At 40.6% G+C, this 13,611-nt stretch overlaps 1 protein-coding gene across 8 annotated transcripts in view; it reads left to right on the top strand.

Annotated features, from left to right (window-relative positions):
• The window catches only part of clec16a (C-type lectin domain containing 16A), a 54,158-nt gene that overhangs the window by 13,108 nt on the left and 27,439 nt on the right, over positions 1-13,611 (top strand). For all 8 annotated transcript variants that reach the window (XM_088613081.1, XM_088613083.1, XM_088613082.1 and 5 more), the window contains 8 exons: positions 7,280-7,505; positions 8,192-8,315; positions 9,137-9,237; positions 9,986-10,105; positions 10,654-10,763; positions 10,964-11,008; positions 13,125-13,175; positions 13,272-13,400. In XM_088613081.1, coding sequence (XP_088469207.1) covers positions 7,280-7,505; positions 8,192-8,315; positions 9,137-9,237; positions 9,986-10,105; positions 10,654-10,763; positions 10,964-11,008; positions 13,125-13,175; positions 13,272-13,400 — 906 coding nt within the window. The remainder of the gene's footprint in view (positions 1-7,279; positions 7,506-8,191; positions 8,316-9,136; positions 9,238-9,985; positions 10,106-10,653; positions 10,764-10,963; positions 11,009-13,124; positions 13,176-13,271; positions 13,401-13,611) is intronic.

Below are 13,611 nucleotides of genomic sequence, written 5' to 3' on the forward strand. Positions count from 1 at the left end.
GTTCTGCTTCTTAGTCCAATTATATGTAGTTTGATTCTAGGTATAGGTTCGTTTCCTTTTTTTCATTTCCTTTTGATCGGTACTTCAGTTGAATCCTTTTTGTTTGCTTTTTTTCTGTCGTCTTCAGTGAAACACCAGTACTCGGTAGGGGTGGGGAAATATGTAGTTAGTGGATAACTATGATAACTATTGTTAAGAGGTTCAGTACCGCAGACATCTCAACTTGTGATGCTTCATAAGCAACAGTGTCCAAGATGATGTCATTGGGAACTCTTAAGGAGAGGACATCAGCAGCACAAGGCAACAGTGGCTGGAACTGCAAAAAGGATAATGATATCCGTTTATTTCAAATTGCAAAGCCAGACAGGCGAGCAACTGCTGATCAGCTGACGGCAAAGTTCTCAAAAGAGAGCTCCATGGTGCAGAACACCATAGCCAGGTTGCAGTGCACAAACTGCTCATCATACCTACAGTAGCAGTGCACATTTGTGAGTCCAGTGGTGCGAAGAGCAGAAGCACTTGGCCACCAAGCAGTGGAAAGACATGGTACGTTCAGATGAATCTTCCTTCACCACGTTCTCGACAAGCAGGCAATGGCAAGCGTGCCAACCTAAAGAACTCTGCTGGCCTCCGAGTGCCAACAGTGAAGAGTTCTGGTGGTCCCAAAATGTTGTGGAAAGCATTTTTCCTGGCATAGACAGGGTGCACTCATTTCCTTAGAAGGCCATGCCAGTTCAGCTTAATGGTATTGAGTTCTTCACCCTTTGTTACAGCATGTCTTTCATGCCTGGAGGTGTAATGGCCCCATCCACAGAGCACAGTGCACAAATCACTCATCACACCTGATAATGGCATCACATCTGATGCCAATCCGACTAGGGTATTTCTCTCTGTGGAGTTCTCTGATAGGATAATGTTTCCATCCACAAGAGTAAGTGGTTCGTTAAACCACGGGGCAAAACACACTGATGTTATCCATATTTTATGGCCATTTCAGTCTCAAGGTCTGAATCCAATCAAGCATTTATGAGATATTCTGGAATGACATCTGAGACCACGTTGTGTATGTTTAGACAGACAGGGGTTGATTGACCTCATGGAAGAATGGTTCTGTATCCCTGTTGTAGAATTCCAGACGCTGGTAGATTGTATTAAGTTAATTTACATTGGTGTTTCCATTTTGTTTATCATAAGGATGTAGTTCAGATGGCCCGTCAAGGAAGGTATATGTGGACGTACACGATTTTTTTTAAACCCTTCAACGTGTTTTGTCAACATCTGGGCTTTATTTAATCAGTACTGGCGCACATATTTCATGTAGCAACGTGCAGAATTGTTCTCTGAAACACTTTTGTTTGAAATTATAGTAGTTGATAATGACAGAATTCCAGTTCATAATGAGTTACAGATGCCAAAGAAAAATCAAACCAGACCAGAAAGGAATGCAGACGTAAGAATATATCTTGAGTGCTAGTGATACATGCGGCGATTACTACACTGTAGTAAGGCCTAGCTTTTTGCTGAAAGGAGAATACGTTGTGCTTGAAAATGGTTTTTTCGTGGAATCTAGCTGATGCTGTTTCCAGCTCCTATCCTTTCTGAGTTCATTGCGTTCAAACTGTTTACACTTATGATCATTACAGTTTTCCTTTACCTCTTATAAGAGGAACTGAAAGTCAAAGTGGGAGCTTTCCTCCATGTTGAGTTTTTTCAAGTATTAATACTAATTTTCCCCAATGAGTGGAGTTTATGGAATGAAATGCTCTTTTTACCATCTAATCGGACAATATCTGAAATGTTGAAAGTGTAGAATAATTGGGTGCAAATGAAAATGTAGAATACTTAAATGTAGAAAATGTATTCCTTTAAATAAAGTTAAAGGCAGGTACTGTAGGGAGTGATGTGATAGTAAAAGTGTCTATCCTTGTATCTAAAAGGAGAGGATCTTCTGTGGCTCAGGAGGCAAGCCTTTTGATATTATGGAGATGTTTTAGAGGACACATTTCTTATAAAACGTCATAGTGTGCTTTGCTAGTTTATTTTTTACTTTTGTTGTGCACCAGATTTCCACTTTGACAAACTTTTAACATTGCTGCCTTGCAAAGACACATTAGCTGAAGAGCTGTTGACCCCCGTATTCAGTACATTGCTGCTTGTGTCCTATCATTTCTTTTTATTTTAAGGATTCTTCCTCTTGTTGTACGTGTGCAAGCAGGGAGTTTTATTTAACTCTGGCTAAACTATGGTTTCCATTTCCTTCCAGAAAGGCAGGGGATTGGCAGTTGTTTCCTGTCAAGTGCAGATGTGGTATAATAATACCTGCAGCGGGTTTGTCAGTCTTTTAACCTACTTTCTCTTTCCCGTAACAGCTGAGAAGCTTGCGGATGTCGCTGTGTTTTACCAGCAGAGTGCACACACACTTAAACCAGATAGCTCTTCTCTGATATCAAAGCAAACGCTATATCATCAGGTATATTCTGGTTGAGGTGACAGAATTAGTGCAAGCTGACATGAGCGTGCAAGATGTTAGGTTATTTTATGTAGAAAAATGAATGTTTTTCATTTAGTCTTTGCTGAACTCTAGTTTCTCAGTCATTCTTAATTTATGAGAACGTAGCAGGTCTAAGTCGTTTGTGCTGTAAATGTTTTTAGTCATGGGAGTAGAAATCAGAATGATGCATATTTTGCTCCTTGGCTTTGTTGTAATATTTCAGCTGAGCTTGCTCTTGCTTCCTGATCCACCTGAATTATATTATACCCCGATCCGTCAGAATTAATCTGATTGTGAATTCTACTTCTAATGATCCTGAGGAGCAGGTCTGCTGACAGTGAAAAGTCTCCATTGTGTCCAGGGTTTGTACAGAACTTTCATTCCCGATTCCAGAAAGGGAATAAATCATTTGTTTGAATGCTTTTCTTCAACAGTTTCCTTTCTTTTTTAAAAAAATGTTTTGTGGTCTCGCTGCTTCTAGATAGACTTACTGTATGGGAGGCTGCAGGAGGCGTGACTAGTAACCAGATAATTAGCTGTGGTGGTGATAAATATATGCCTGTATGTATAGCAAAGTTATTTTGGGCTTAAGATATTTGTTAATTTCCCCTCTTTCCCACTTAAGTGCTAAAGCTAAGCATTTTGTTTTTCAAGAAAGTGGAGTGGGCAGGTGGTCCATATCTGTCTTGACCGCAATTGCCCATTTCTCTGAATATAGGAGGAGACGAAACAGGGGCATGGATTTAATTGTAGGCATTGCATGGTTTGGCTTATTCATGTGCTCGTAATTAGTTTATTTTAAGTTCTCGGAAGGTAGCGCAATCTGAGATCAGAAAATCAGAAATGCTGTAGATAAGACAGGCATTTGATATGTCAAGCTCCATTTGTCCTGTCGTTTGGTTTCTCTGTACACCCACTACTAGTTGTTTTTGAAACAAACTTCCGCAGATCTGAAATTTACCGACCCCACCCCCCCAGGAAGGGACAATTTTAAATAGCTAATCAGTGGAAATTGGAGAGAGCTAAACTCTTGTGAGCAAAGGAAAAGCATGCAAACACCATACAGCTGTGTCCCCAGGTGTCGGCAGTGAGCCTGAGCTGTAAGTCAGTAGCACAGACCACCATGTTGATGTGCTGCCCATTCTTGAGGAGGGGACCTGTGTGCATGTTGGAGTTCAGTGTGAGAATCAGGGTGAATTTTGTTTCTCGGACAGGATGGTGTAGTTGGCTCGTTGACGCAGCGCCTGAGCTCATGGTTTTTCATGGGGTCATGGGGTTTTCTCTGTTGGCTACACTGATGTGATGCGGACCTTCTGTTATACAGAAACCTCAAGATTCTGTTCTATGTTTTATTTATTTGGAATCCAGATGGTGGCAGCGTGGGGGTTAGTGTGCTGTAAAGGTCCCAGAAGTGCATTAAAAAAAAAACAGAAACCAGACTTACTTTCACTCATATCTGTTATCCAGGGGGATAGCATCATTTTCTGTTAAGTGTGGTTTATTAGTCTTGTATCGAAGGTTTAAAAATGTTATTTTCGCATGGGAGGGGAGCACAAAAACAACTGCTAATCGGGTTTTATCTTGCACCATCTCCTGCCTTGGCCTATTGCAAAGGTGAGCCCCAGACTGCACCAGGTTATATGTGCCAGTAACACCTCAGCTTGCAGCTCTTTTGCATAAGAGGGAAAGTCTGAAAGAAGTGAAAGCTACTTACAATAACATGACAACAGACAGTACTCCCACACTCTTCTCTACCTGTGGCTTTATTACAACATTATCTCCATTATCTCTTCTCATTGTATAACCATAAGCAATTCCCATGAATTATAATAATTAGATACAGCAAAAATGGGCAGAGTAAAAGGCAGAAGCAGTAAGCGATCGGAGGTTTTGAAAAAAAAAATCTTATTCAGGAACGAGCAGTATTATTTTAACTCTTGAAGTTTGTTTTTGTCCAGAAAATTGTTTTTTTTAATGTTAAACAGCTGTTTGGCGCGTATGTTTAGTGTCGCCATTTCTTCCTCCCACCAGTATTCTTTAGACATCCGAAACAGGCTTTCAGATATTGCCAGTCAAGAATAAATAGTTTGGCCTTCTTTGAGCCTCAGTTATGACCTGCTCATGAATGTAGTCAAACACTAGGCGCAGAAGTGAAGTAATTGCATTTGTATAAGCCTGTTTCCACCAAACCTAACAGCTGACACTGACATTAGTCTCTGCGCCTACAGTTACCAGTGTAATGCTGCTTAAGCAGGCTTAAGTCTGACAGTTAATGATCTGCATCAGTTTAGTCATATTTGAATTCCAGAGGCTCTGTAATATAAATATGAGCCAGGTGACACCATGTTTACCACCGTGAAATTAAAAATTAAATATGGCAGAGAGCACAGTGGAGAGAAACGACACCAGCGGTGGATACAAAATTTTCCACAAGGCAGTGCCCTAAAGCTTTGTCTTGACAGTTTTATGATGTATTCAGGGGGTATGTTGGGTTCTGGCACTCCCTTTTGAGTCTCAGCTGACTTAAGGTTGGTTTGTCGGTTTGCGTTTGTAGTGATGTTGGGGCGTCTCCGATGTGGTCGCAGTGCAGGGTGGCTCAGTACCATCTGATGCCACTTACACTGCTTCAAGCTGGACTCAAGCCATCCTGAATTAACACGTGACGAAATCCCTGCCATTGTCTTTCCTTTCACTTTTCCAAAACGTTTTAAATGCCGACCACGTTATGTCCAGAGTGCCACCAATATCACCAATATCAAATTGATTATACACGTACCATGCTGGTGGTGATGATTTCTGGAATTGGTCTAAGTTAGATGTTTCATATAGTTACATTAATATTGATTCTCCAAGTATACAAGAAGTAGACATTGATGTTGTAGTAAATGTGTAAATGGTGTGATGTACAGTAGCCTGACCTATGTGCTTTTCACAAGTACATTCTTGCTCGTCTTCTCCCAGCTTGAAGACAAGGATTTATTGCTTTCCATGGCATTTTGCTCAGGCTTTTTTTCCCCAAAATGACTAATTCTTTCAGAGAATTTCAATTGTCAGTGTAGTCTTGTTAGATACCCGAATGCATGAACAGCTAATGTACATGCTGTACAAAAACGTGAAAGTGATTAAATCATTTTCTTTAGAAGGTTACTAATGCAGGGTTTGCTTTTTTTGAGGTGCTGACACAAAAATGTGTCTGTTTTTCTGTAGGGATGCATTTTTTTAAAACTAATGAACTATTTCAACATTTCAGCTCGTAGAAAGAAACAGTTTGATTTGAGAAAGATATGTAACTGTACTAAAAATGGCATGGGCCTGCTGTTTGTTGAATTATCACACAGTAGTCATTTCTTCGTGTGCTTTTGGAAGAGTGTAGAATCTCTTGGTTGGTTTCTCTGTATTTTGATGTATTGTTGGCAATGGGTTCCTAGAAAGAGTAGCCTTTCAATGAAGAGGAAATCTCTTTGATCAAAGGTGTTGGTATTGTTGTAATTCTGAGAATACTGGAGAGCATGGTGAAGGGACCTGATAAAAAAATGAGTCTTCTGAGAAGAGTGTTTATCTGTTCAGCTTTGGATACGAAATTGATTGTGATCACTATGTATAAGCATGATGGAAATGAAGAAGGATAAGGAGGGTGGAGAGGATATAATCTAGTCAAACCACTGCTCTGTGGGAGAGTTAAACTTGCAGTCCGCTTTTCGGCCACTGAGGCTCCAAGCTGGGATCAGACCTAACAATGCCATTTCCAAATTGATTTAGGATTGGCCATTGTCAAAACGTTTGGCTTTCCTCTGAATATTGTTTCACCACGTCCTTCAAAACTGCAAAAGTTTTTAAAGGCCCATATCTAATGCTGAAAGCGGTTTTGAAAAGTAACATCTTTTAAAGAATGTTAATCTATATGGAGGTGGAGAAAATAGAGAAACAAAAATTTGAAAGCTTCTAAGTGTTTTGAATAAGAGATGAAGGGAAACTTTCTGATGGAAAGCATCTTGTGCTAAACCCCGAGTGTCTTGCACCTTGTCTTCTTTTTGCAAGTGGCAATTAGGCTCTTAACCAGGAGCTGCAGGTTATAAAAAAAAAAATCTTACAGTATGAAATGTATATTTGGGATTGTTTAGCACTTGGTATACTTTCTCAGCAATCAGAAACCACCATTTCCTCCAACAATTTGGTGGTTTGGCATTCTTTTTAACCATGTCCACATGGATCTAAGGTGGTGCAGTGGAAATGTTAATTGGTTAGTTGGCTTTAAGAGTGAACCGACTTAACACTCTAAATATTTCTAGACTGCATCACTGTGCTCCCTGTAGATACGTTGGAAATCCATATTTAAATCCATACAGTATTTAATTTTTGCAATTCAGAAATAAAAAAAACCTCAAAGCACCATTAGGTTAATTTTGGTCATTTGGCTTATAAAATACTCCTGACCATATTCTAGGTAGTGTACAACAGGATTATGTTGTAGCCTTGCTTATTTACAGTAAGTTAGGTTTTATTAAAGCATGACATGGTTAATTGTACTGTGGGGACATATCAAAATGGACAGTCATTTGAATATGTCTGAAATGACTTTGGTTTGCAAAACTCTATGCTAAGTAATTCTTTTCGGTAGCTGAAATTTGAAGAGTGCAAGTTTTTGCTGTATTTTGTGATTTTTATATTCTGCTGCACGAGAACATGACTGGTTACCCCATCAACAGAGTTTCTTTCACGAGAAAACGGAAATATCATGTAAAAGTGAGCGCCTAAACGACGCTTCATTTGTCTTTCTTGTCCAACAAGTCAAACAGTAGTATCCGCCGTTTCACAAAGCCTGCCGAGAGCTTGGAGCAGTCCTTGGAAATTAATCGACAAAGAGGAAGAAAGAGACTCCAGAAAAGACCCAACTACAAGAATGTAGGCGAGGAAGAGGAGGAAGAGAAAGGTCCCGAGGAAGCACAGGAAGAACCTGATAAAGCTAAAGGCCCTGAGAGTTCAAAGGGCAGCAAGACCAGTGGCGAAACAGAAGGTGAGTAGCACTGTGCTGAATGACCTTCTGCCCCCTGGCCTGCTCTACTGATTATATAAAACGGACTAGATATTCAGTGCTGATGTAACATTAACACTATATGATATTCCTTAGCTTTGTATTTGATTTTTTTTTCCGGCATAGTGGTTATTTAATTATATAGCTATGTGACCCTCCCCCTCCCAGAAATCAATTCTTCAAAGTGTGGGATGTGAGTGCTTTGGCTAAAGTAGTGTGCAGACCATTCAGTTACTTCAGCTCCTGCAAAGTTGCAGGACCTAACAGGAGGCGTGGGGCGTTTTGCCTAGAACCCATTTTACTAAATTCATTTTCTACCCTGAGCTTTAGCTGTCCTGGTTTTCCACTTTTTTATTTATCTTTCTTTTCATACTGTAGTCCTTCAGGACTCTAATAGGGTCCTTTCAGCTCTTTCATTAGCTGCGATTTTAACATTTTTCCCATATACTGAGTAAATATCCATGCAACTAGTTGCTGTGTGAAGGTCTCGGTTCCATGCTGTGCACACTGTGGCTCCAGTGTCCCAGAATAGTCTTTACATAGGTTAAGAAGCTTGAACTAAGAGAGATGAGCTGCAAAATGTTTTGGATAGAGCAAGTCGTGTGTGTCTGATCTGATGTCGCGTGCCCATGAAGAAAAGCAGCTCTTCTTGCGTTGCTCTCTTGCAGAAATTGAAATGGTGGTGATGGAGAAGTGTAACATTTCAGAGATGACGGGGCTGACGGAGCAAAACACAACCGATGAAGAGAAGAGCGCCGCAGCAGCTGCAGGAGCTGACAGCCTGAGGAGCAGGTGATGCTTTAGCAGGGACACACTCATCAGATGGTGGTACACTGGTGCGCACTCATCAGATGGTGGTACACTGGTGCGCACTCATCAGATGGTGGTACACTGGTGCGCACTCATCAGATGGTGGTAACCTGGGCCCTGCACTGACAAACTGCTGCATCGGCTCACCAACACTCACATGCAGCAGGTACTGTGCAGGACCCTGCACTGACACATGAACAAAGAGCAAAAATTGTTCTGCAGTCTGTTTTGATACATCATCACACAGCGGGTGTTGTTGTGGCGCATGCACTTTCACAGAGTCATGCAGAGCAGGTACTAGAGCCCACACTGATGAATAGAGAGCATGTGCTGATCTGGGCCAACACTGGTACACATGTACATTTACAGAATGGAACATCAAAGTCAGGCTCAGAGAGATCTAATGCTGAATCAATTAGTATTTTCCGCCAGTAGGTCAAATTTAAAGCATCGCTTGATGTTGTTTTTTTGGTTGCATTATACCGTTAGAACAGGCTTTATGGGGAAAAAAAGGGTCCCTTGTGTTTTTTGCGTACATTCATTTTGTAACCATACTCGAACAGCAGTGAAATTCTTTCATAGTGGTTATCTTAATGAAAATTTCAATCCTCCTGCTACCACCTTCTGTCTTGAGTTGGGGTTTTGTATTTATCCATTTCAAGATAAAATAGCAAATTCCTAGAAATAAAACCAAAGGAAGCTTCTTGAACTTGAATTGCAGGTTATCTCGTCAGACATTAACTCCTCAGTGGAGGTGACCATTGTTTTCTAGGTATGTTTACAGGTATGCCTGTCGTTTCTAGGCCTTTTCTGGACATGGTGTACAATGCGCTGGACTGCACTGCTGATGATTACTACGCTCTCTTTGTCCTGTGTCTGCTTTATGCCATGTCCCACAGCAAAGGTAAAGTGATGTTTTGGCATTGTCTCTTCCTGGAAGAGACAATTAGACGTTCCAGGAAAAGGCAATCAAATGTTTAGTGCACGGCTCACTCTGTGAAACATTCGATTTGTTGTGTTTGTCTTCGAAGGTCACGGAAATGTGACCTTTTGGCTACTCCAAACTTGTTGGAAACAATTCTCACAGGGTCAGAGTTTACACAGCCCTGTTCTAACCATAAATTGCCTGTTTGTCATAAATATGGAGCTATTTTTTGGAGCGGTTTTATGTTTTTTTTGTGAAAGTGTTTTTCCACAGTGATGTTGGTATAACTTTATTCAGTATCTCTGTCTAGGGATATGAACAATATTTCATCTTCTCCTTAAGTGAACTAATATGCACTCATATGAATACTTTTATTCCTATTATGTACCACTGGGTCCTTGTCCAACCACCTCTCTCATAACTTTACTAACCCATGACATCAACCTGATTTGCGCCCCTGTCCTTACATGAACTCTCTTTATTTGGACACTCTTACTTTAAATGAGCGGTTTCTTACTACTGGGCCAGGAATTTCCTGTTGCTCATTAACCTGTGACATGTTCGTCGAAGATGAAATTTCAGACACTGACGTATCTCATTTCGAAAGTGAGACCTCAGTTGTGTTTTAAGTTGGTTTTGTTCGGGCCTACATTAGAAATGAATGTCACGTCAAGCAAGGAGGACATTATGTGAAGAATATGAGCTTGGTTCCTTTGTTATGCCTTAGGGATCAACCCACAGCTTCTGGAGAAGATTCATCTTCCTGGACAACAGGTGGAGAGGAGCTCATACAGTCATGTCCTGGCAGAGAGACTTATTAGGGTGATGAATCAGGCTCCTCAGCCAGGTATGGCTATTCCGTGAGGTTATAGTCATACAACATAGGCAACATAGCAACATATAGCATATATGCAACATAGGTTGTTGCTACCCAAAAGTTTGCATTTCCAGTTTATAAAAATGCTTTTCTCGTAAGGGTTCTAAAACATATGTAATACATTTTTTTTTTTTGCCTGAAGGCAGGTTTTAGATAATGCTTGTATTTTTAGACCGTGTGAAATTCCAGTGAGATACTGGTTTGTCTACAAGATTCCTGGTCTAACACACGCAGGTGACCATAGGTAACGCGCAGGGGAGCATATTACTAACTAAAAGTTTTAATATGTAAAACCAGAGTCATGCGAAAGGCATTTACAGCTGTGACTTTTAAATCAAGTTTACCCCACAAATGTTTGTGTATTGACATGTGAGCTTTACACACAGTAGCATACATTACTCTTGAATTAATGCAGAGTGCTTTTTCATCCTTTTTGTTTGCTTTGTCCTCAAGCTTAGGGTAATGTAATACTTTTGTAAAAGGGAAGCTGAAAATTCGATTTTTTTTTTCCTCCTTAGATGGAAAGGTACGTCTGGCCACTCTTGAACTTAGCTGTCTGCTGCTGAAACAGCTGGTTCTGTCTGAAAGTGGGTGCATCATCAAAGACATTCATCTCGCCTGCTTAGAGGTAAGGAGAAATGGAAAACATCTGTTACATCTGTGTCATTAGAAGTTTGTCTAACGAGAGGACAGTATTCATTGTCTTCAGTTTCATTTACCCATTCTGTTCGACCTCATTAACCTAGACATGTATAGTACATCTTTCTGAATTAGGCAGTAGAGTTATCTGAAGAGCTTTCTTTGTTGCTTTTGTCTGTTTCCCCTCAGGGTGCCAGAGAGGAGAGTCTCCACCTGCTGCGGAGGTTTTACAAGGCAAGTGCAAACTCCAGCTCACAGTGACGTGATTTTGCTTCCTGAACATGCAGTACCGGTGTCCTGTCACACTGTGTGCTTGTTGAAGGTGGTACAAGCGCGGAAGCAGTTTGAATTCCTACATGATGGTTTTGTGTAACATCGCGATGATCAATCCATGATGACAGATGTTTACGGAATGCTTTCATATTTCAGATACTTGGAATTGCCTTAGCTCCAGGTTAACGCAATTGTGCCACCTCGCAAGTCACCTGTTCCCCTCACGTTAGGGATGGATGGATGGTGCAATCCCTGTTCTTTGTAAGGCCACGCCTTTCTTTAAACAACTGTGATGAAAGTGAAAGAGTTCATTAGAGAGAGCGCTTTTATCTCCCATCATCTCTCGCTTTCAACATTTGTTACCTTTAAAGCCCGGGCTGGTTATTGTAGCTAACCAAATGTTTTTTTTTTTGTTTACCTGATTTTATTGTACTTCTCAAACCGAATCTTCCAGTATTGTCCTTTGAAGTGAGCAGACAAATAAACTGGAGACATGGGTGTGTCTTAAAAGCTGTGAATCAGTCGCCTTCCCTGGTGTCCGTATTTATTTTAAAGGCGAGAGCCTTTGCCGATCCCCCCTTGGCAAACTTGGAATTATCAGACTTTCTGCTTTGCCTTTCATATGAGAATTGAGTTAAGCACAAAGACTGCTGTTTCTATCTCATATCTCATGTTTTATTACATGCTAAGGCTCCTTCATAAGAATGTAACCAGAGGCTGGCCATCGAACCCATTTGGTAGTTAGTAGTTAATTTATCCAGTGATCTCATCCAGCCATTTCTTGAAAGACACCGACAGCATGGCTGGGTAGCTTGTTACATACTCCCACAACATACTCTGGGTAAACAAGTGCCTATTGTTCTCAGTTTTAAATGCACTTCCATAAGAGAACATCTGTTATCATCTATAAACAGTTGTTATTTACTACAGATCAACAGTCTGCAGATCCCAATCATTTGTCTGAATGTTTATGATATACCAATGCGCATCACTTTCGGGTTGGAAGTCCATTTTCGGTAAAGAAATCCTTATACGTGTGTATATATATGTATATGCTTATACTTGTGAAACAAGATGTTTTGATGTGTTTAATCTTTTACATTTTTGTTCATTGTGTAAAATTACTGAGCTGAGCATTTTTTTTACAGAGCTTCGGGAAACTGCTAAAAAATTTTAAAATCTAAAAAGATACAATGTTAAGGTTAGGTCACATCTCTAGATGTGCATCTCCGTATGAAGGTTTAACATGTTAAAAGGTGTGTTGTGAAAAAGTCGCAGTTGTGGAATTTTTTTTAATTATAGAGAATGTTTTTTAGCCTTCAAGAAAACATCCTATTGCAGAGATGTTTGGGGGGGTCATCAATGTGCAGTGGGGCTCTCTGACTCCCAGTGAGTGCGTGTTCACACTTTCCTTTGGAAGTCTCTGACCACTCACAGGCAGTGGGGTTTATAGGTACAGTTGTATGCAAATGTCCCACAGTCAGTGAAGAAACCGATGTTGAAAAGAGGTTGAATATTCCAACAAGAGAATGATCCAAAACATACCTCCAAATCAACCATGAACTACTTCAAGAAATGAAAGGTTAAGGTTTGGAATGGCCATCACAGTCCCCGGACTCGAATATTATTGATAATCTGTGGGTAGATCTCAAACATGCAGTGCATGCAAGTCGACCGAAGAATATTTCTGAGCTAGAAGCGTTCTGCAAGGAAGAGTGGGGGGGGGGGATTCCTAAAGCAAGAATTGAAAGACTGTTAGCTGGCTACAAGAAGCGTTTGGAGGCTGTGATTTCTGCCAAAGGAGGTGTTACTAAGTTCTGACTGACTTTTGCACATGCCACATTTACGGTTTTATTTTCTCAATCTGTTAAATTTGGCAAATGAATAGTAACTGTGCATTACAATTAGCAGAAATATGTCACGTTTAAGTTGTTCGCTGCAGAGGTTGTGTAAACTCCTCTTCACTGAGAAAATCAACAAAACAGGTAATTTGGCCAGGGGTGCCCAAACCTTAGCATGCAACTGTTACAGCTATGTTGTTCTCTTTTTCTGACGGTAGCATTTTTCACATGAACAGGGTGAAGAAATATTCCTTGATATGTTTGAAGACGAGTACAGGAGTATGACGGTAAGATTTGTTTTCTCGTCGGCTGTTTCTGTTGAAAACTTATGGAATAACAAAATCGAACGTGATGAGACTTTAACTTGCCCTGCATTCCTGTAGAGCAAGCCTCTGAACGTGGAGTACCTTATGATGGATGCTTCCATTCTTCTTCCCCCCACTGGCACGCCACTGACTGGCATCGACTTTGTGAAAAGGTTACCCTGTGGAGATGTGGAGAGGACAAGGAGGGTAAGAGAGCTCACAAATCGCTCTCAGACATGAAGCTCGTCTTGGCGTTGCTTTGCTTCCAGGCGAAAGGCAAAGTCAACCTTGAGGAACTCTGTGCTTGTTACGGTGGTTTTATGATTTATCACAAAAGCTGAATAATGCTGATGTCTGCATTGAACAAGTGAGTTCCAATACTTTAACAAGAGAAGTTTGCTCTTTGTGGATTATCTTC

The sequence above is a fragment of the Lepisosteus platostomus genome, chromosome 19 (genome assembly GCF_059453375.1).
Source record: "Lepisosteus platostomus isolate fLepPlt1 chromosome 19, fLepPlt1.hap1, whole genome shotgun sequence".
Classification (NCBI taxonomy): Eukaryota; Metazoa; Chordata; class Actinopteri; order Semionotiformes; family Lepisosteidae; genus Lepisosteus; species Lepisosteus platostomus.